Source organism: Adiantum capillus-veneris, chromosome 4 (genome assembly GCF_014529385.1).
Source record: "Adiantum capillus-veneris isolate H3 chromosome 4, ASM1452938v2, whole genome shotgun sequence".
Classification (NCBI taxonomy): domain Eukaryota; kingdom Viridiplantae; phylum Streptophyta; class Polypodiopsida; order Polypodiales; family Pteridaceae; genus Adiantum; species Adiantum capillus-veneris.
Window position 1 is genome coordinate 125,240,605 of NC_140934.1, and position 21,101 is coordinate 125,261,705.

The 21,101-nt window shown below is 44.2% G+C and overlaps 1 protein-coding gene across 1 annotated transcript in view; it reads left to right on the forward strand.

Annotated features, from left to right (window-relative positions):
• Positions 1 to 259: 259 nt before the first annotated feature.
• The window catches only part of LOC147459945 (5'-AMP-activated protein kinase-like protein), a 73,107-nt gene continuing 52,265 nt past the window's right edge, over positions 260 to 21,101 (forward strand). Inside the window, exons 1-6 of the mRNA XM_086511105.1 lie at positions 260 to 599; positions 1,174 to 1,302; positions 1,496 to 1,884; positions 1,973 to 2,129; positions 2,239 to 2,356; positions 2,436 to 2,489. Of these exons, the coding sequence (XP_086367231.1) occupies positions 412 to 599; positions 1,174 to 1,302; positions 1,496 to 1,884; positions 1,973 to 2,129; positions 2,239 to 2,356; positions 2,436 to 2,489 (1,035 nt within the window). The 5' untranslated portion in view covers positions 260 to 411. The remainder of the gene's footprint in view (positions 600 to 1,173; positions 1,303 to 1,495; positions 1,885 to 1,972; positions 2,130 to 2,238; positions 2,357 to 2,435; positions 2,490 to 21,101) is intronic.

Genomic DNA, 21,101 nt, shown 5'->3' on the forward strand with positions numbered 1-21,101 from the left:
AGCTTCCCCATGGATCCCCCCCCCTTCCCCCGCCCCCCCGCCCGCGTCGTCTTGGGTGCTCGTCGTTGAGCTCGTTACAGATTTCCAAGCCTTCTTGCCACCTGCGAGTCACGACAGGATTTTGAAAGATTCCGCTTACTAAGTCGTTTTCTGAAATGGGTACGACATATTAATCCTCATTATAATTATAATATTTGGATCAGGCAATAAGGCCCAATTATTCTTTTCTAGCCTTAAACACCCAAAAGTAATTATCTTGATCATGATTCCATGCATGGTAAGCGGGGAGAGCGAGCGAGCCTAAGGCTAGAGGGGGAGAAGCGGGCTTTATATAGCCAAGCGAGCAGCGAGCAGCCATGGCAGCGTAGCCATTTGAAAAAGCAGCAAAGCTAGCTGAACACGCACGCCGATATGGCGCGACTCTTTCAGCTGGAATCAATCTGCTCTTACTCAGTGCAGATCAAGGACATTCTGCCTTCTCCAGTTTCAGATCACCATCAATGGTTCATCGGAGGGCGCGTTGTGCTCCGTTACCCGAGCTCACCTTTACTACCCATTTTCTGCACTAGCTCAAACACTCAACCTGAGTCAAGAGCCAGGTATCTCCTTGACTGGATAATTGAAAGAATAGAAAAATAGCAGTATTGCTAGCTTTTGCTTCTGGCACATGTCATAAACGTGTTCTGCAGGTATTTAGCAACTTGCTAGCAGTACTCTGTGAATATTCCGTGCTGAACATAGAGCACGTGTGGCTGTTGAGTATACACAATTTTTCTTGTTTGTTGTTAAAGCATCTTGTGCATGTGGTTCCAAAGAGTTAGGACGTGCCCATTTTCAAGCGTGCCTTACAATTTTTTATCATGACGTCCTGCATTCAAAGCCCAAGCTTCTCTTTTAGGGTTTTTGCGATATGCATAAAGACTGTATACACACATATACATACATTTATGGATAGTTGCATAGAATATATGTTGCAATCTCACAATGCATTGTTTTGTATGCGAAATGCATGTTTGGATTCTCATTTGAATCAGAGAATTGAATGAAAAGTGGGTTCACAAGGTGAATGAAAGGTGCGTTCACAAATTTTTGGCTGGCAATTAGGAGCGTGTAACCTTTTGTGATATGAGGGATCTTACTTCATCTCCTAGGTGATCCGTTGGTTTGTGGCAGGACCAGAAGGAATGCCAGATCAACCATGAGAGATACACAGCTTTGTAAGGAGCTTCAACTCTTTTTGTCATCTCAAGGTCTTCCTCTTGACAAGGTTCCATCAACAAAGGAGCTTTCTAAGCGTGGCAGGTGTGCTCACCTGCATTGATACTTTGTAAGTTTCATGTTTTGTTTGAGCATTGTTATGTCACATGCAACTTACATGGAGTTTTTAATGCCATTTGCAAATAGCTCTTAACCTTACTTTATGCCTTAGAATTTGGATAAAGACTGCCAATTGCATGGATTGTGTGAGTAAGGTTAGTATATTTGAACTTTCCAGAGACGATCTTGCTAAAGTTGTAAGGCGACGTGGTTACAAAGCTGTTCAAGAACTTCTAGTAAATTCTGATTCCAAACCAGCTGCTGCAAAAGAGGACAATGAAATCTATAGTGCTAGAGGTAATGATACCTCAAGTGCTGTCACAAATTCAATCTCTTCAAATGAGGAGCAGTCGCACAAGAAGCCGGGCACCCCTGATGATACTGGCCAAGGTTTAGAATCAAATCTCGGCATTACCGCTTCTACAACTCAAGAGAATGCCAAATCTGAAGCTGCTTCAGGGGCTACCACTAAGTTAAATGGGAGCCTGGTTGAGAATCAGGGAGAGGAGGAGTTACGCAGGAAGGCTGCAGAGTTTGTCAGAACGGGTCATCTTGATCAATTGACAGGTGACAAACAGAGTTGTTTGTAGATTCTTTGTGCATTCTATGTACTTAAAGGTAAGCTGGTATAGCCATTTATACTTTGTTATTTCAGATTCTGATGAAGGGGAGGAAGAGGATGACAATGAGATTTTTGAAGATTCTAGTGATGAAGAGGAGATTATAAACATGCAGAATGGGCAATGGAATACAGAAGGCATCGCTGCTGAAAAGGCAGCTTTACTACGAGCAAAACTCGTGCCTTTTTTAAAGTATATACTACTTTTCTAGATGCCGAATATGTGCCGTAGACTATTTATTTTTAAGGGTGGCTCTAGCTTATTGTTTTGACTGTGTAGTGCTGTTGTTTTTGTGGTGCAGGGGCATGGCACCTGGCCAACTCAGCAAGCAAGTTACTGAATCAATGCTAGGCAGCTCACAAGGATTGAAGTCATCTGCAGAGGCTGACTTCAAGCTTCAAGAAATAAAGTCTGCCCTGGTTTGCATCTCAACTTGTGTGTTGCTGTTCCGAGATAGTAGATTTCCATCTGAATATGTTGATTGACTTTTAAATTTAGATCAGCAAAGAAAGAGAGCTGAGGGAAGTTGCTCGAGATTTGGAGGAAACAAAGGTACGTGATCTTTTCTTTTACAAGTTAAAGCGAAGACATCATGCCAGTTTACAAAGTCATAATGTGCTTGCTTGGTCCTTTAACACACTTGTAAAAGGTTTGCATAGTCTAAAGATTTGGTAGACCAAACTTGTGAAGTATCTGCCAGTTTCATGACTGGGAAAACATCACAAAACTATTAAGGATGCGGGGTTGCACAAGCTTTCAAAATGTGAACAAATGGTACGCATTCATTCCTTCATGGTATTAGATCAAGGAGGTTGAGGACTGCGTGGAGACCTACGACACACGTTGGGAGGCTTCAACGAGACCTTTTATCATGGTAACTTGGTTCTATTTGCTGTGCTTTTGCATGAGCCCTCAGTTTTGAATTGTCGGGGAAAACCTTGTCGACCCCCCAGACACCTGTTTTACCAGACCTACCTCTATTTGTGAAACACCTCATTGGAGACGTGTTTGGTGGAGTTTTCGGTGGCCCATCACCATCAGCGTGTTGCAGGCGCGAGATCTTCTCTCCTCTATTGTTGAATTTTGTGGGAAGGCATCAGATCAGCCTCCTGTTTTCAAAAGCGACCTGCCACAGGTGCATTGTTGGCATCGCGCAGGAATAGCAATCTCAGATCCCCTCACATTTTTGCAAATCTGTCCCAGATCTAGCCTCTTGTTAAACCCTGACATTGCTGCCCTCTACGCAGCCCCACCCAGCGGGCCATGGCTTCCTGTCACCCTCTGCGCAGACCCACTTGGCGGACCTGCCTTCATGTTGTTGCGGCCCCGTGTTGAGATAGATCTGTAAGCACATGTCGATATTCTAACCCTTGTTCTTGTTTATTCTACCACCTTAAATGATCAGTTTAATATGAGAAAATCATTTGGGTTGGCTAGATATTAGATTTTATGGCATTACCTCTCTCTTGAAAATCATAGTTCTCGTCGACTATGAGGTAGAAGAGATAAATACTTAGTCATTAGTCAATCTTTTTTAGCGGGTAGAGGATCCCTTTTTACCCTACTACATTTTTCCAAGATGGATGACTAATCCATTTGGTGCTTGGGAGACATAGCTTCCGGAAGCATGTCTTCTCTTTAGTCCATTTCATTCTCCCAATTAGAGTGACAAATTCTATTCTGTGTTTGAGAGACGTCGTCATCGCAAACATGATTCTAAGCATGCATACTACTTAAATTTGTGCAGCAGCATCTCTGTGCAGCTGCACCTGGTGGACTTGCCTTTGCGCTGTTGCCCTCTGCACAACACCATCAGCATACGAAACAGCCCCTCTGCGTACGCAACATCCTGTCTACACTGCTGCCTGTAAGATGTCTTTGCGCATGCCAGTAATCATGTCGACCCAGCTTGTCCATGCTGGTCCCGATTCTGACTGTCTGCTGGTCCTAATTCTGGCTACTGTGAAATAGGCCCGTAGGGCGGTAGATTTTAGCTTTCACTTGAATCTTCTCTTGAAAAACTTTACTTGGACTTTACGACACAAAGGAACTTCACGAATAAGCGTGTGACTTGAATTTAACACTTCAAACAAACCACGGCTTGGCAACTAGAGTGCTTCCAAGCAGACAGTGACACCGCGTTGGCCCCAAAGGTTGGCGCCCCTTTTGGTATTCTTTATTCTTATTACACCGGAGAAAAACCTGTAAAACTTCTACTAGCTGTCCCACTTTTATCGGGCTGAAATTCCCCTACTCTAACCCGACCTCGGCAGCATAACCACAGTAGAAGTCTCCACGGACAAAATCCCAAGTAAAGAGGGACTTTCCACGCACTATAGAGCACTTTACAAAATGTCACGTGACACATCCAACCCTATGTGTTCATGGACAAGCTACAGCACGACAAGGGTTCAGTCAGTCCAGTTAGTCTAGATTTAGAAGTGATTTGGCACTTTTGTGAGTCTATTCGTAGACCGTGCATGTCTAGACACTTAGTGTGGATGCTTATCCTCTGGTTGCACACAACATGATCATAAGCATTCCCATCAGAATCCATCAAAATCCTTCAGGGGAATTTTCCAATGCATTTAGCCTATTTTCCCTATTTTTGACTTATTATTTTTAAGTGACTTTTGTTGGAAAGTAGGTAGGGCAAATTGAGTAAGTTTGTATATAAGCAAACCTAGACAAGCACTAATTGGCAGAAGAGGCAGTAGGAGCTCCATCGCTCAACAGGCAACTTCTCAAGCAAGAACCCCTTGTAGGCGATTCCCTCAACCAAGCCTAGCGTTTTTGGTCCATCATCGCCTAGCCTTCTCCCAGTTGGCGTTTTCAGCAATCGTCACCGCATGGCAATCATTTGACATAGCGTTTCCACATGAAGCTTCAACAAAGCCTAGCGTTTTTCATCCCAACAAGAAGCGCTACAGTTTTCAGGCCTTGGCGATATTTCAGCAGGTCAATTTCAGCCTTTTCCCACAGCCAATTCAGCCCATAGTAGTCGCAAATTTTCAGCCCTAAAGACCAGCAAAATCAGCGTTTTTCATAGCGTTTTCAGCCATATCAGCCAGTAGCGTTTTTGGACAGCAGATAACGTGTTAGGTGCAGCAGAATGATTGTTTGCGCTTTGCTCAAGATGAGTGCTCCGTACTATGCTCAAGGTTCCTTTTAGTTCTTATGGAAGGGAGAGCCTTCCGTTCTTAATGGGAAGTGCTATGATCACAAACATAGTGAATGGACATTGTGCGTGCAAGTGTATGAGATTGAGAGATAGAGAGAGAAGAGAGATACGATAGCAGAGACCTTGTAAAACCCTCCTCCGAAGGCCCCACTCTCATCGGCGAGAGTGGTCTACCTTTGATTGCACAAAGTGGTACAATGCGTATGCAATGGACTGATGCAACTTGGACTATGCCGATGACGACGACGGTGATGGCGACGACGACTTTAGGGCTGAAATCTGTGGTCTTCTATCTGCTGAATTTAGGGACTGTTTCGGTGGCTGAAAATGACTGTTTTGGCTGCGTTTTCGAGGGCTAAAAATGGGGGTCTTTTGCAATGCTTCTAGGGCTGAATCTGCTACCGTTCTGAAGGCTGAAAACGCTGCTGTATTGGCTTCAAAACAGGCTGAAAATGGAAACGCTGAACTGCTCTGCTACAGATTGGTTACAAACCAAAAACCTTGGCTGTCTTCTACTGCCAAGGGCTGAATACCAAAAACGCTGCTGTTCTTCTCTAGCGTTAGTAGAAAACGTTGGATATTTGGGGGAGATGGCGACCATGGAAAAAACGCCAGAGATTTGGTGCTGACGATGGTGTGCAAAAACGCTACACAAGCTGGTGGTGATGGCGATGATGCAACTGAGAAAACGCTGGGGCTGATGTGTCTATGGCGAGGATGGAGGAACCAAAACGCCAAGGATCTGCTGGGGGTTCTGCTGAGAAGGTGCCTGTTGAGCATGTGCTCTTGCTGCCTCTTCTGCCATTTAGTGCTAACTTGGGTTTGCTTATATACAAACTTAGCAAAATTGCCCTACCTACTTTTGTTGGGAAGTCACTTAAAAATAATAAGTGAAAAATATCAAAAATAGGGAAAATAGGCTAAATGCACTGGAAAATTTCCTAACTGAATCTGATGGGAATTCTGATGATCATGCTGTGTGTAACTAGAGGATATGCATCTACACTAAGTGACTGGACATGCACGGTCTACGAATAGACTCACAAAAGTGCCAGATCACCTCCAATCTAGACTGACTAGACTGATTGAACCCTGAACATGCTGTAGCTTGTCCACGGACACATAGGGTTGGATGTGTCACGTGACATAACGAGTAGCAGATTTCAGCCGTAGAGTTGGTCTCGCCATCTTCGTCGTCGACATCGACCTAGCTTAGACTTGCATCAGTTTCATGCATACACTTTGTTCCAGTTTGTGCAATCAATCGTAGACCACTCTCGTTGGCGAGAGTGGGGCCTTCGGAGGAGGGTTTTACAATGTTTTGGTGTCGTATCTCTCTTCTCTATCTCTTAGTCTCATACACTTGCACGCGCAGTGTCCACTCACTTTGTTCGTGATCATTGCACTCTCTCATTAAAGACGGAAGGCTCTCCCTTCCATAAGAACAAAAAGGAACCTTGAGCACATTATGGAGCACTCATCTTGAGAAAGAACAACATTCATTCCGCTGCACCTTACATTGATATCAGAGCTTTGGTAGTGTTCTGTATCACTCAAGGAAAGAACCACAAGAATCACAAGATTTTTTTTTTTTTGCTTGTTGCGGTCGCACGAACCCAAGTTCGCTTGGGCGTGTCGATTCCTAATCGTGTTTTTGAAGAGTGACAGGAATCCCAAGAAAGAAGGGCTTGTCTAGCCTCCCCTTGTGCCTCTTTTCACTCATTGAGAGCGGACCGTGCACTTAGCGGCCGGCCAATCGACGTGAGGTGGAAAAAAGCAACCTTGGTGTGAGCGCAAGGCCGCCAAGGGGTGTGCCTGTGGAAAAGAGTAGAACTCGGGTGAAGAGAAGATCCTTCTCAAACATAGAATGCAAGTGAAAGAAAAACCTCAAGAACCTCAAGACCCTCAAGAACTCAAGTTCCTCGTGAACTTAAGAACCAAAGATCATAGTGCATGGTCATCACCCGAAGCGGAATGGATACTTCGCATACAGGTGATGAGCATGAGAGAGGCGACTAAGAGTTATCCCCACCAAGAGATTTTTCCGACCCTCCCCCTTCTCCATCTATGCCACGAGTTGTACCAACTTCCATGGAGGCGATGGTCAAGTCGATGTTGGACATGATGGCCCAACAACAAGAAGCGAATCGCGAAGCGACTCGCCTTGCGTTGGCACAACAAGAAGCGAATCGAATTGCGCTGGCACAACAAGAAGCGACTCGCATTGCTTTGGAACGCGAGCGTGAAGAACGAAATGAAAGAAATGCAATAAAACAAGAAGCGACTCGCATTGCTTTAGAACGCGAGCGCGATGAACGAAACGAAAGAAAAGCACAAAGAAAGGAGGAACGGGAGGCTAAAGAGAGGCCTTGGAGGTCGAGCGTGAGGCTCAAAGAGACCTTCGCACTCAAGGATTGGTTCGACAAGTACTTGCCTCGAAGTCCGAACCAACCAAAGATCGTGGGAGTTCCTCAAGTGGCGCAAGCCACGATGCGGACTCCAACAATTTAGTCACAGAGAAGTTGACTTTCAGTAAGTATGATGGTAAGATGGGTGCTACGGTTATTCATTCTTGGTTGCATTAAGTTAATGCTTATTTTGCGACAACTAAGAAGACAGGGAATAGCAAGGTTTTGACGGTAGCTATGTACCTTGCTGGTGATGCCATCAATTGGTACCACGCATGGCAAGAGGCACAGTTAACCGCGCACCTAGAGGAAGCTGACGAATTTATGCCCCTTTCCTTCATTTGGGTTGATTTCCAAGACAAGCTCAAGGCGCGGTTTATGTCACCTCAGTACCTCGCACGATTGAAGGACGATTGGCATGCTCTCAAGCAAAATGGTATGCCGGTTACGTCTTTCTCTAATCGTATTTTGTAGCTCGGCACTCAATTACGCAAATCAGATTTGGAGCGCAAGGAGGCATTCCTTTATGGATTGGACGAATATATCAAGTATGATGTTGAGGTACTTGATCCAATCGATCTCAACAAGGCTGTAGCGATTGCTCTCGCACACGAGATGAAGCAGAACAAGGGAAAGCCTAAGGAAAACAAGACTTCTCAAGGAACCCCTCAGAATTCTCAGAACATGCAGAATTCTCAGAACATGCAGAATGGTAAGAATGGTAACTCTTCTAGCCCTTCTTCCTCTAATTCCTTGGAAAAGAACTCTAACAATGAATCTAAGGGTAAAGCTAAAGCATGTGCAAAACCTAAGCTAACCCCATATGAAAAAGCTGCACAAGGAATTGTAGGAGGATACATCATGGCTGAAGAACAAGTGATTTATGCTAAGGAAGGTAGATGCTATCAATGTCACGTCAAGGGTCACATTAAGAAGGCTTGTCCTAAGACAAGACCCACCTAAAGAACCAAAGGCATCCACAGCAACCACAAGCACCCTACAGAATCAAGCTGAATCTTCTCATGTCTCTGAAACACACATTGATGAGTCTCTCATGAAGTGTTATGGTCATGTAAAGGGTTAGCGTTTTATCATATTGTTTGATCCAAGTAGTATGCATGATGTGATCAGTCCCTCTCTTGTTGAGAGAGCCCGCATAGAGGTTAGTCAGAAATCTCCTCTCGAGGTTTCTGGCTTCGCTCTTTGTATGGACTCTCTCTCATCACGAAAGAGTGCCTTGATGTGATGTTTACCGTTCAACAAGTTGCTTTCCGTCAGAAATTTCTTGTGTCTGCTCTCTTAGGATGTGATATGATTTTGGGCATAAGATGGTTTCGTGAGCATAACCCTCTCATTGATTGGGAGACTAACACTCTCACATTAAATGCCAAAACTGACTTCCCCTTATCATTCGTGCTGAGGAGGGCTTGCATTCCTTGCCTATCATCTCTCATGTGCAGGTAAAGCGTGAATTACGACGAGGAGCACAATCGACATTCATCTATGTTGCTCCAGTTTCCCAGAGCATTCAGGCTCTAGCTAAGTATTCAGGTTTGTTTAAGAAGTTTAAACATTTCTTTTTGCAGGATGATCTTCCACCTCGTCTCCCACCCGAGTGGCCGGAGGACCATCGCATCGAGCTTATGGAGGGGGCACAGCTTGTCAGTAAGGTTCCCTATCGTTTGAACAAGACACAGGAGGAAGAGTTAGAGCGACAACTCACATAGTTGGTGGCTAGAGGATTCATACGTCCTAGTGTAAGTCCTTTTGTTGCTCCTATTTTGTTTGTTCGCAAGAAGGATGGTTCGTCTCGTTTGTGTAATGATTACAAGGCATTAAACAAGATGACCGTCAAGAACAAGTTTCCGATGCCTCGCATTGAGTATATCCTCGATAGGCTCAATGGAGCAAAGGTTTTCAGCAAGGTCGATCTCAAAAGTGGATACCATCAGGTACGGGTATTCAAAGCCGACATTTTCAAGGCCGCTTTTCGCACCGAGCGAGGGCAATGGGAGTATATTTTTTTGCCTTTTGGATTGACAGGTGCCGTGGGTACATTTAATCGTCTCATGGTAGGTCGTTTCGGTGACATGGTCGGTGTTTATCTTTTTGGACGATATTCTAATTTTTTCTGCATCATGGGAACAACATGAAAGAGATGTCGAAAGGGTACTAACCCGTTTGGATGAGTGCCAGTTGTACATTGCAGCTAAGAAGTCTTAATTTTTTCTTACTGAAGTCACTTATCTGGGTTATATCATTTTTGCAGAAGGCGTCAAGCTAGATCTCACGAAGGTGGAACAAGTTCGTAATTGGGATTTGCCCAAAATTGCGTATGATGTGCGTTCTTTTCTTGGTTTATGTCAAGCATATAGTTCGCACATAGAGAATTTTGCACGCATTGCTGCACCTATGACTGATGTTTTGAAAGGGGTAAAGATTCGCTGTCAGTGCGTAGACTTGCCCGAGGCAATCATTGAGGCTTTTGCAGCTCTCAAGGTTGCGGTGATAGAAGCACCGTGTCTTATCCTTGCACCTTGGGATGATCCCTTTGAGGTATGGACGGATGCAAGCAATGTCGCCATAGGTGCTGTGCTTCAGCAGCATGGTCGTTCTGTAGCTCTTTTTAGCCGGAAGCTCAATAGTGCGGAAAAGAATTATTCAGTTTATGATAAAGAACTTTTGTCTGTCATACACTCTCTTAAGCATTGGAAGCATTTTCTTTATGGTAGAGAGTTTATAGTTCGCACAGATCATCAAGTCCTCAAGTGGCTACATTCTATGCCTAGTGCACATTGGAGTGATCGCCAAGTACGGTGGTCACAATTTTTTGAGCAATTTGGAGGTTTGATTGAGTATGTGTCTGGAAAAGCTAACCCTGTTGCAGATGCGTTGAGTCGCAAAGGACAGATTTTGGCTCTTGAGTCAAGATCCTCATTTTCTATTCAGGGTGGGTCTTTTGATAGCATGAAGAACCAATATGCGGATTCTGAGTTTGGTAAGCATTGGTTGCAGGCTCTTGCTTCCCAAGGGCAAAGCAACTATCTCATTCGTGATGGTCTGTTGTATTTTCGTCAACGTCCCTCGCTCAGGCAAACCATATTGCATGATGCACATGATTCTCTCACGGGTGGGCACAGGGGAATGAACACCACTTTGGAAAAAATTGAAAGATTCTTTTATTGGCTTAAAATGCGAAAAGATGTGTTTGGTTATGTCACACAGTGCACTATATGTTAAAAAGTAAAAGCTCCTCGGGGTAAGCAGCAAGGCCTCTTGCTTCCGCTGTCTATTCCCGATGGACCTTTTCTAGATATTTCTATGGATTTTTTGACTAACCTACCACCAAGTTTGTATTCAAGGAACACTCAATGTTTGACAATTGTTGATCGTTTCAGCAAGTTTTGCATGTTGATTCCTTGTAAAGCCACAATTACTGCACAAGATGTAGCACGGTTGTTCATTAAGCATTGGTATCCCCTCTGTGGTTTGCCAAAATCAATTATTTCAGATAGGGATGTTAAGTTCACGTCCAATTTTTGGTGAATTTTTCATCAGCTTTTTATCCACAGTCAGATGGTCAAATAGAAATTTACAATCAATTGGTTTGTGATGTTTTAAAGTCATATGTGCATGATCAGCAGTCTCAGTGGGAGCTCTATCTCCCATTGGTTCGGGCTATTTTGAACGACTCTTTTTCTTATGCTGTTGGTCGAACTCCGTATGAGGCAGCTTTTGGCCGTCCGTTCCAGTCACTTTTGACTCGCTCAGTCAGTCAGATGCCTGATGCCAATGCTGAAAGTCAATCATTGGATGAGATTTTTGAGAGTGTGAACCTTCGGCTAAGCAAGGCTCAAAGATCTTATTCACGGCAGGCTAATAAGCATCGTCAGGACGTTTCGATCAAGGAAGGAGATTGGGTGTATTTAAGAATTATGAAGCAACGTCTTAAGCAAGTTGGAAAGAAGTGTCCAAAGTTGTCTTTTCGTATGTATGGTCCATTTCCAGTCATTAAAAAGATAAATGAGGTTTCAATGAAATTGCAGTTGCCTAACTCATGGTCAATGCACAACGTTTTTCATGTTTCTTGGTTGAAAGTGTTTCAGGGAACACCTCCAAAGGACATTTCGGAAGAAGGATGTTAGGTGCAGCGGAATGATTGTTTGCGCTTTGCTCAAGATGAGTGCTCCAAACTGTGCTCAAGGTTCCTTTTAGTTCTTATGGAAGGGAGAGCCTTCCGTTCTTAATGGAAAGTGCTATGATCACGAACAAAGTGAATGGACAATGTGCGTGCAAGTGTATGAGACTGAGAGATAGAGAGAGAAGAGAGATACGACACCAGAGACGTTGTAAAACCCTCCTCCGAAGGCCCCACTCTCGTCGGCGAGAGTGGTCTACTTATTGATTGCACAAAGTGGTACAATGCGTATGCAATGGACTGATGCAACTTGGACTATGCCGATGACGACGACGGTGATGACGACGACTTTAGGGCTGAAATCTGTGGTCTTCTAACTGTTGAAATTCGGGACTGTTTCGGTGGCTGAAAATGACTGTTTTGGCTGCATTTTTATGGCTGAAAATGGGGGACCTTCTGGATCCAACTAGGGATGGATGTGCTGCTATGGAGACTGCTGAAAAACGCCGCTATTTTGCTGTCGTTAAGGCTGAAAACCAAAAACGCTGGGCTGTTGGCTGAGTGTTAGTAAAAATGCTGGTCCTTGAGGGTCTGCTGCTGGTGTTAGTGCATGATGATGCAACCGCTAAGGATGTGGTGCTGTGGCGATCTTGGGAAAGCTGGAAACGCCAAGGCTTGGTGCTTGATGCGGTGGGAAACTGCTAGGAACAAAAAACGCTAGGGTGCTGAGGTTGTGGGCGATGAGGGAACACCAAAACGCCAAGGTTCTGATGGGTTCTTGCTGAGAAGGTGCCTGCTGTGTGGGAGCTCTTGTTGCCTCTTCTGCTAGAAAGTGCTAACTTGGGTTTGCTTATATATTAACTTAGCAAAATTGCCCTACCTACTTTTGTTGGAAAGTCACTTAAAAATAATAAGTGAAAATACCAAAAATAGGGAAAATAAGCTAAATGCATTGGAAAATTCCCGTGATTGAATGTGATGGATTCTGAAGGGAATACTGATGATCATGCTGTGTGCAACCAGAGGATATGCATCTACACTAAGTGACTAGACATGCACGGTCTACGAATAGACTCACAAAAGTGCCAGATCATTGCTAATCTAGACTTGACTGGACTTGACGGAAACCCTGTTATGGTGTAGCTTGTCCACGGACACACAGGGTTGGATGTGTCACGACAAAAGTGCCAGATCACTGCTAATCTAGACTTGACTGGACTTGATGAAAACCCTGTTATGGTGTAGCTTGTCCACGGACACACAGGGTTGGATGTGTCATGTGACATCCCCTCCTTTTCAAAGTGAGGTACTGGTACTGAACTGTATGGCGTCGAGGGAGATCGCCAATACCATACGGAATCTTGGAAGGGACTCTTCGCCGGCCCACTGTGATGGGTGGGTCGTGCGGTACTTAAACTTCATAAAGGTCTGCAATGCCTTCTTCTTTGGGCCGCGCCGAAAGCGACACAAAGTCTTCTGGGGCTCTTTCGATGCTTCAACTTCATCAAGAGTCATGCTTTTTCTTCTTTAAGAATCTCCATGGCTGAAAGTTCCTGAAATCATTTCCAACACAAAACCATGAACATACCTATCCCATGTAAAGTGAGCGGAAAAAATCTTGTCTTCGCTAAAGACTGTGTATGCAATGTAGATGAACATAGAGACGGAGTGACAACCCGTTCATCGAACACATGCAAACAATGAGATCGAATCTTTCTCGTATGATCTAGAGCTATCAACTGTGGCAATTCACAACGGAAATGCCCATGCTTGGTGCTCATACTTTTATGTGCCCGTTCGAAAACTGTGTCATGCCAAGGGAGGGACATGGAATGTGACTTCGTGGAATGCATACTTTTCAGCTTTTCATGAAAAATCCGCATACATTCGTGCTCATCCATTAGTGAAACCTGCTCAACATACAATATGTCATGCGTAGGAAAAGGGATCACATAATGATGCTGACTAAAATACATGAAACGATCACGCTCGAACAATGCGTGCCTATCAATCATGCGAACACATAATACTTCCTGTGAGGGTTCTTTTGGACCTAGGCTCGAGAGCCAAGATTGCTTCTTCTTGAATGATCGAATCGTCCTATGGGGGTCCTTTGGACCTTGACTCGAAAGCCAAGATCGGTTCTTTGTGATTGATCGAATCTACAACGAGGTTAGGTTCGCTAGAAAAAGCATCCACTAACACATCATCCTTGTGAACAATCACATCTTCTTCATGCAACTCATCATACTTGTGAGAAATCACATCTTGATCATGCAAATCATCATGCTTGTGAGAAATCACATCTTGATCATGCAAATCATCATGCTTATCATTGGCATCCAAATCATCATGCTTAGCAATATCATTCAAATCATCATGCTTATCTTTGTCATCCAAATCATCATCTTGCTTCACAATATCATTCAAATCATCATGCTTATCTTTGTCATCCAAATCATCATCATGCTTCACATCATCATGTAAATCCTGTGTGTCATGCTTTGGAGAAGAAGAGACTGAGAGAGTCTCCTTTCCCCAAATCTCTTGTATCTGTGCCTGAACTTGAGAATAGAGTCGCCAGAACTCTTTGTTTTGTTGGTCGCTCTGTTCTTGTATTGCTTTTCTTTCTGCTTTGTCTTCTGCGTGTCTGCGATCCATTTCTGCTTTTCTTATTTTGGCTTCCAAGCGGGCTCGCTCGCTTGCACGGGCTATGACTGCCATTCTTTCTTGGTACTTACGCTCTATGGCTACGATTCTTTCTTCGCTTTCTAACTTCCTGTCCATCATCCTCTTGTCGAAAGCCTCCATAGGAGTTAGTGCAATCCTTGTCGTAGATGGAAAAGGGGGAGGGTCGAAAAAGTCTCTTGGTGGGGAAAAATCTTCCCCGCCTCTCTCATGCTCATCACCTGTATGCGAAGTATCCATTCCGCTTCGGGTGACGACAATGCACTATGATCTTTGGTTCTTAAGTTCACGAGGAACTTCGGTTCTTGAGGGTCTTGGTTCTTGGGTTCTTGAGGATCTTGAGATTCTTGAGGTTTTCTTTCGCTTGCAAATCCCGTTTGAGAAGGATCTTCTCTTCACCCGAGTTCTACTCTTTTCCGCGGGCGCACCCCTTGCGGGCCTTGCGCTCACACCAAGGTTGTTTTTTCCCACCTCACGTCGATTGGTTGGCCGCTAAGTGCACGGTCCGCTCTCAATGAGTGAAAAGAGACACAAGGGGAGGCTGGACAAGCCCTTCTTTCTTGGGATTCTTGTCACTCTTCAACAAAACACGATTAGGAATCGACACGCCCAAGTGAACTTGGGTTCGTGCGACCTCAACAAGCAAAAAAATTCTTGTGGTTCTTTCCTTGAGTGATACAGAACATTGCCAAAGCTCTGATACCAATGTTAGGTGCAGCTGAATGATTGTTTGCGCTTTGCTCAAGATGAGTGCTCCAAATTGTGCTCAAGGTTCCTTTTAGTTCTTATGGAAGGGAGAGCCTTCCGTTCTTAATGGAAAGTGCTATGATCACGAACAAAGTGAATGGACAATGTGCGTGCAAGTGTATGAGACTGAGAGATAGAGAGAGAAGAGAGATACGACACCAAAGACGACGTAAAACCCTCCTCCGAAGGCCCCACTCTCGTCGGCGAGAGTGGTCTACTTATTGATTGCACAAAGTGGTACAATGCGTATGCAATGGACTGATGCAACTTGGACTATGCCGATGACGACGACTTTAGGGTTGAAATTTGTGGTCTTCTAACTGCTGAAATTCGGGACTGTTTCGGTGGCTGAAAATGACTGTTTTGGCTGCGTTTTTATGGCTTAAAATGGGGGACCTTCTGGATCCAACTAGGGATGGATGTCTTGCTATGAGACTGCTGAAAAACGCCGCTTTTCTGCTGTCGCTAAGGCTGAAAACCAAAAACGCTGGGCTGTTGGTTGAGCGTTAGTAAAAACGCTGGTCCTTGAGGGTCTGTTGCTGGCGTTAGTGCATGTTGATGCAACCGCTAAGGATGTGGTGCTGTGGCGATCTTGGGAAAGCTGGAAACGCCAAGGTTTTGATGGGTTCTTGCTGAGAAGGTGCCTGTTGAGCGGGAGCTTCTGTTGCCTCTTCTACCAGAAAGTGCTAACTTGGGTTTGCTTATATATTAACTTAGCAAAATTGCCCTACCTACTTTTGTTGGAAAGTCCCTTAAAAATAATAAGTGAAAATACCAAAAATAGGGAAAATAGACTAAATGCATTGGAAAATTAACCTAACTGAATGTGATGGATTTTGAAGGGAATACTGATGATCATGCTGTGTGCAACCAGAGGATATGCATCTACACTAAGTGACTGGACATGCACGGTCTACGAATAGACTCACAAAAGTGCCAGATCACTGCTAATCTAGACTTGACTGGACTTGACGGAAATCCTGTTATGGTGTAGCTTGTCCACGGACAGAGAGGGTTGGATGTGTCACGACAAAAGTGCCAGATCACTGTTAATGTAGCCTTGACTGGACTTGATGGAAACCCTGTTATGGTGTAGCTTGTCCACGGACATAGGGTTGGATGTGTCACGTGACAAAGAAGAACCGTCGATCATCGATGAAGCTGAAGTCATGGAGCCGGAGCAGGTGTTGTTGCATCGGTTTCGACATGGTTCGAAGAAGCAAGTGAGACAATACGTTTTGAAGTTCAAGGATCGAGGAACCCACGAAGCGTTGTGGGTCGACGAAGAGTTTTTCAAGGATTATCCAGAGTTGTTGGCAGACTACAAGGAAGCCATGCAGCTCGGTACCAGCACCTCACTTTAAAAAGGAGGGGATGTCACATGACACATCCAACCCTATGTGTCCGTGGACAAGCTACCGCACGACAAGGGTTCAGTCAGTCCAGTTTGTGTAGATTTAGAAGTGATCTGGCACTTTTGTGAGTCTATTCGTAGACCGTGCATGTCCAGACACTTAGTGTAGATGCTTCTCCTCTGGTTGCACACAACATGATCATAAGCATTCCCATCAGAATCCATCAGAATCCTTCAGGGGAATTTTCGAGTGCATTTAGCCTATTTTCCTTAATTTTGAGATTTTTCACTTATTATTTTTAAGTGACTTTTGTTGGAAAGTAGGTAGGGCAAATTGAGTAAGTCTGTATATATGCAAACCTAGACTAGCACTAATTGGCAGAAGAGGCAGTAGGAGCTCTACCGCTCAACAGGCAACTTCTCAAGCAAGAACCCCTTGTAGGAGATTCCCTCAACCAAGCCTAGCATTTTTGGTCCATCATTGCCTAGCCTTCTCCCAGTTGGTGTTTTCAGCAATCGTCACCGCATGGCAATCATTTGACATAGCGTTTCCACTTGAAACTTCAACAAAGCCTAGCGTTTTTCATCCTAGCAAGAAGCAGCCCAGCAAGAAGCGCTACAGTTTTCAGCCCTCAGCGATATTTCAGCAGGTCAATTTCAGCCTTTTTCAGCCCACAGTAGCCGCAGATTTCAGCCCTAAAGACCAGCAAAATCAGCGTTTTTCATAGCGTTTTCAACGATAGTAGAATTCAACCAGCAGCGTTTTTGGACAGCAGATAAAGAGTAGCAGATTTCAGCCATAGAGTCGGCCTCGCCATCTCCGTCGTCGACATCGACCTAGCCTAGAATTGCATCAGTTTCATGCATACACTTTGTACCAGTTTGTGCAATCAATCGTAGACCACTCTCGCCAACGAGAGTGGGGCCTTCAGAGGAGGGTTTTACGTCTCTGGTGTCGTATCTCTCTTCTCTCTCTATCTCTCAGTCTCATACACTTGCACGTGCAGTGTCCACTCACTTTGTTCGTGATCATTGCACTCTCTCATTAAAGACGGAAGGCTCTCCCTTCCATAAGAACAAAAAGGAACCTTGAGCACATTATGGAGCACTCATCTTGAGAAAGAACAACATTCATTCCGCTGCACCTTACATGGCGAGAAATTACAGCACGTTGAAATCTCAGTCTTTGATCACGTGTAGGCATCAAAACTGGCCAAAACCCTAAACGTAGCAAAATACAGCAAGTGCAATTCTCTGTTTTGCGCTTCGATCTGCGTGTTGATCACTCCTATGGGTAGCCCTTGAGCTCTCACACCTGTAGGGTTACTTGCCCTTTCAATTAGACAATATTCCTTGCAGGAAATCTCTCTAAATTGTCCTGCACAAGCACCCAAGGCTTTCCCGAGGCTCCCTTGGCATTGCCTTGCAATTTAGGTGCAAAACCCTAAACTTGCAAAAAGACACAGCAGGCTGTAATTCCCTGTTTCTCATCATTTTGAGTGGAGCAAACACGTCTACGCGCGTCTTAGAAGCTCCCACATGCAATTGGACAATTCCCCTGTAAGTTGGACAAGTTTTCATGTGAGAAAACTCTTTGTTTTTGCATTTCTTTGCGATGGAACTGTGCGTACCTGAAGGGGATTAGCAATTAGCTAATCCGGTTCCTATACAGAAGGCTCTTGCCTTAGCAAACACACATAAAACCCCAGATATGTACATGGTCATTTGAGAAGCCCACCAGAGGGGCATTATCATATATGCAAAGGGGGGGGAGAGATTTGTGAGAGCAAATCATCGTGCTGCATGAGATAAGGAAGAAGGCAAGCTTTCCATGAAAGCTGCGATCACGTGCACCCACTACTCGCACACATTGTGTTCACAATGATTAAAATCAGCCTCCAGTCTCATTTTTGGGCGCTCCCTCTTGGGATGAGCTCTTTTGGAGGTTGAGTTGACTAGCAGGTTTCTCTCTGAAACCGGCCCGTAGGGCGTAGGCTTTGGTTTTCACCAGAAATTCTTTACTTTAGACGCATATACAGAGTACTTTACAAAGGTAACTTGCGACGGGAATTAACACTTAAGCACACACACGGCTTGAAAGCTAGAATGCCCCGAGCAGACCTCGATAACCTTTAGGCCCCAAAGTTGGCGCCCCTTTTAGTATTTCTTTATTCTTTAAGAGGGTATTTGTTGGGTTAAAGGTCTAAATAACCCCTTTTTGTACATTTTTATACTTGAACCTGGACACATTTTTTAAAGGTCACTTATAATAAATGTGGGAAAACCCAAAACTCACTTATTGAGTTTTCCCCAAAAACGTGAGCTCTCTCTCTGTCTCCCTCTTCTTCTCCTAGCGCTTCCTCTCCTGCTGCTCTTCGCCTCCCCTCTCTGCACACACTGCACTTCCTCGCGTGCTCTTTCACTTGCACACACCGTCGCGCGCTCATCAATTGGTATCAGAGCCTGATTAGGGTTTGCCCCCAAACCTGCAAACGCTGAATTTCAGCCAAGAAGGTCAATTTTATCGCGAGATTTTGCAGTTTCGTCACCAGAGAGCTCCCGACAACCCAAATTGACCTAAAACAGGCTGAAATTAGGTTAAAAACAGGAAATTACGGGTTATGACAACGAAAATACAGGTTTTGCAAATGATGTATTAAGGTGTGGGAATACTTTTGCTAAATCCCCGCTACCCGAAAACCCTGAAATTACCGAAAAACAAGCCCTAAAACAGGTGTTTTAAGCAAATTTCAGATTTACGCAGGTTTTTGCAAGTGTTTTTATGGTGCGATTACATTCGGGAAAGTGCAAATTGATGCAATCTACGCACATTTGAAAAATTTTGTCGATGTATGGCCATTTGTGGCTCAATTTCATGCAACAATTTTGATGCTACAAATTGGTGCTTTTGCGCTTACATGCTTCTAAAGGCTGTGTATTAGCCTTATATATGTCTTTTGAGGCTAGAAACAACTAAATTTGTTCTTTTCGAGCATAAATTCGCTCGTTGAAATTTTCTGCGCATAAATTTCAGAAATTGAATTTTGTGCCCAAATCGTCCTATTTTGCCCTAAATTGCTCCTGTGACTATTTGGAGCTGTAGTGTAGATCTCTGTGAGGCTATACTCCGATTTTTGCGCATTTTGCCCAAAAAATTCAGTGTATTATCCCTCTTATTTCGTGCAACTATGGCCTCATCTTCTTCGGATGTGAAGAACCTCTTCGAGATGAGAAGGTTTGATGGTACAGGTTTTTATCTTTGGAAAGACAGGATTTATGGAATCCTATTTCTTAAGGATTGCGAAGGGGCACTTGAACAGGTGAAGCCACAGAATATGATAGATGAAGCATGGGTTAGCATGAACAGGAAAGCCGTTTTATACATTAAAATGGCCATGACAGATGAGACCGTCATTGATGTGAAAGGTCTCAAGACTGCTTTTGATGTGTGGGAGAAGTTAAAGGGAATGTATGAAAATACAATGCCTGTTAACCAGGTGCACTTGATGCGAAAACTTGTTGGCATGCAACTAGATGAGTCCAAGAGCGCGACAGAGCACTTGTCATTGTTCGCAGGTACTTTGTCGCAGTTACGGGATTCTGGCTTGCCCCCTTTTGATGATAAGTTGAAAGCTATCTTCTTGCTTATGACCTTACCTGAGTCATGGGAAACTTTGGTGGTTTTGTTGTCCAAAAACCCCAATTTGACCTTTGATGGTGTTAGGGGTTCTATCTTGAATGAAGAAATCAGGAGGAAAGCAAGTGGAGAGGGAGGTAGCTTTGCCAACGTGGTTAGAGGCAGGACAGAAAAGAAGAATGCTTATGCACAAAGGAGTAAGAGTAAGAGTAAAGAAAGGGGAAATGCAAGCAAAGGCAAGGGTGATGTGACTTGCTATCAATGTGGCAGGAAGGGTCACAAGAAACCCGATTGTAGGTACTATAAAGCTGAGTTAGAAAGGAAAAAGAATAGTGGAGACAAAAAGAAAGAGAAGAAGGGAGTCAAGGCAGATGCACAGGATAGCTCAAAGGACAAAGAGAAGGCCAATGTGGCTTCTAGTGTCAGCTGTCAGATGTAGAGGACATCTTGTGTGCCACTTTGTCAGATGATGATGCTTATGACTTTGATGCCTCTCTAAATGTTCATTCACAGGACATGCAGATCACCAAGAGTGATCTTATTGATGCTTTGTTGACTGTCAATGATGCATTGTCCCAGACTTGGATTGTTGATTCCGATGCTTCATTTCATGTGACTCCTATCAAGGAGTGTTTCTCTACTTTTGATGCAGGCAAGCGTTGCCATGTATACCTTGGAAACAATCATGCATGTTCCATTGAGGGTATTGGCACTGTGCATCTCTTTATAGATGGTACAAATGAGCTTGTCTTGCATGATGTTCGATATGTGTCAGGAATCAAGAAGAGTCTGCTTTCTGTTGGTCAGATGGATATGCATGGTTACAGCATCTTGTTTGAGAGAGGGTCATGGACAATGACTAAAGGCTCAAGGCTGATTGTAAAAGGCACAAAGAAAGGGACACTTTATTGCATGCATGGAAAGGCCGTGTTGGGCAAGTTTATTGCATTGGTTGAAATCAACTCTCACATGGAGTTGTGGCAGAAGAGGCTTGGCCATATGAGCCAAAAG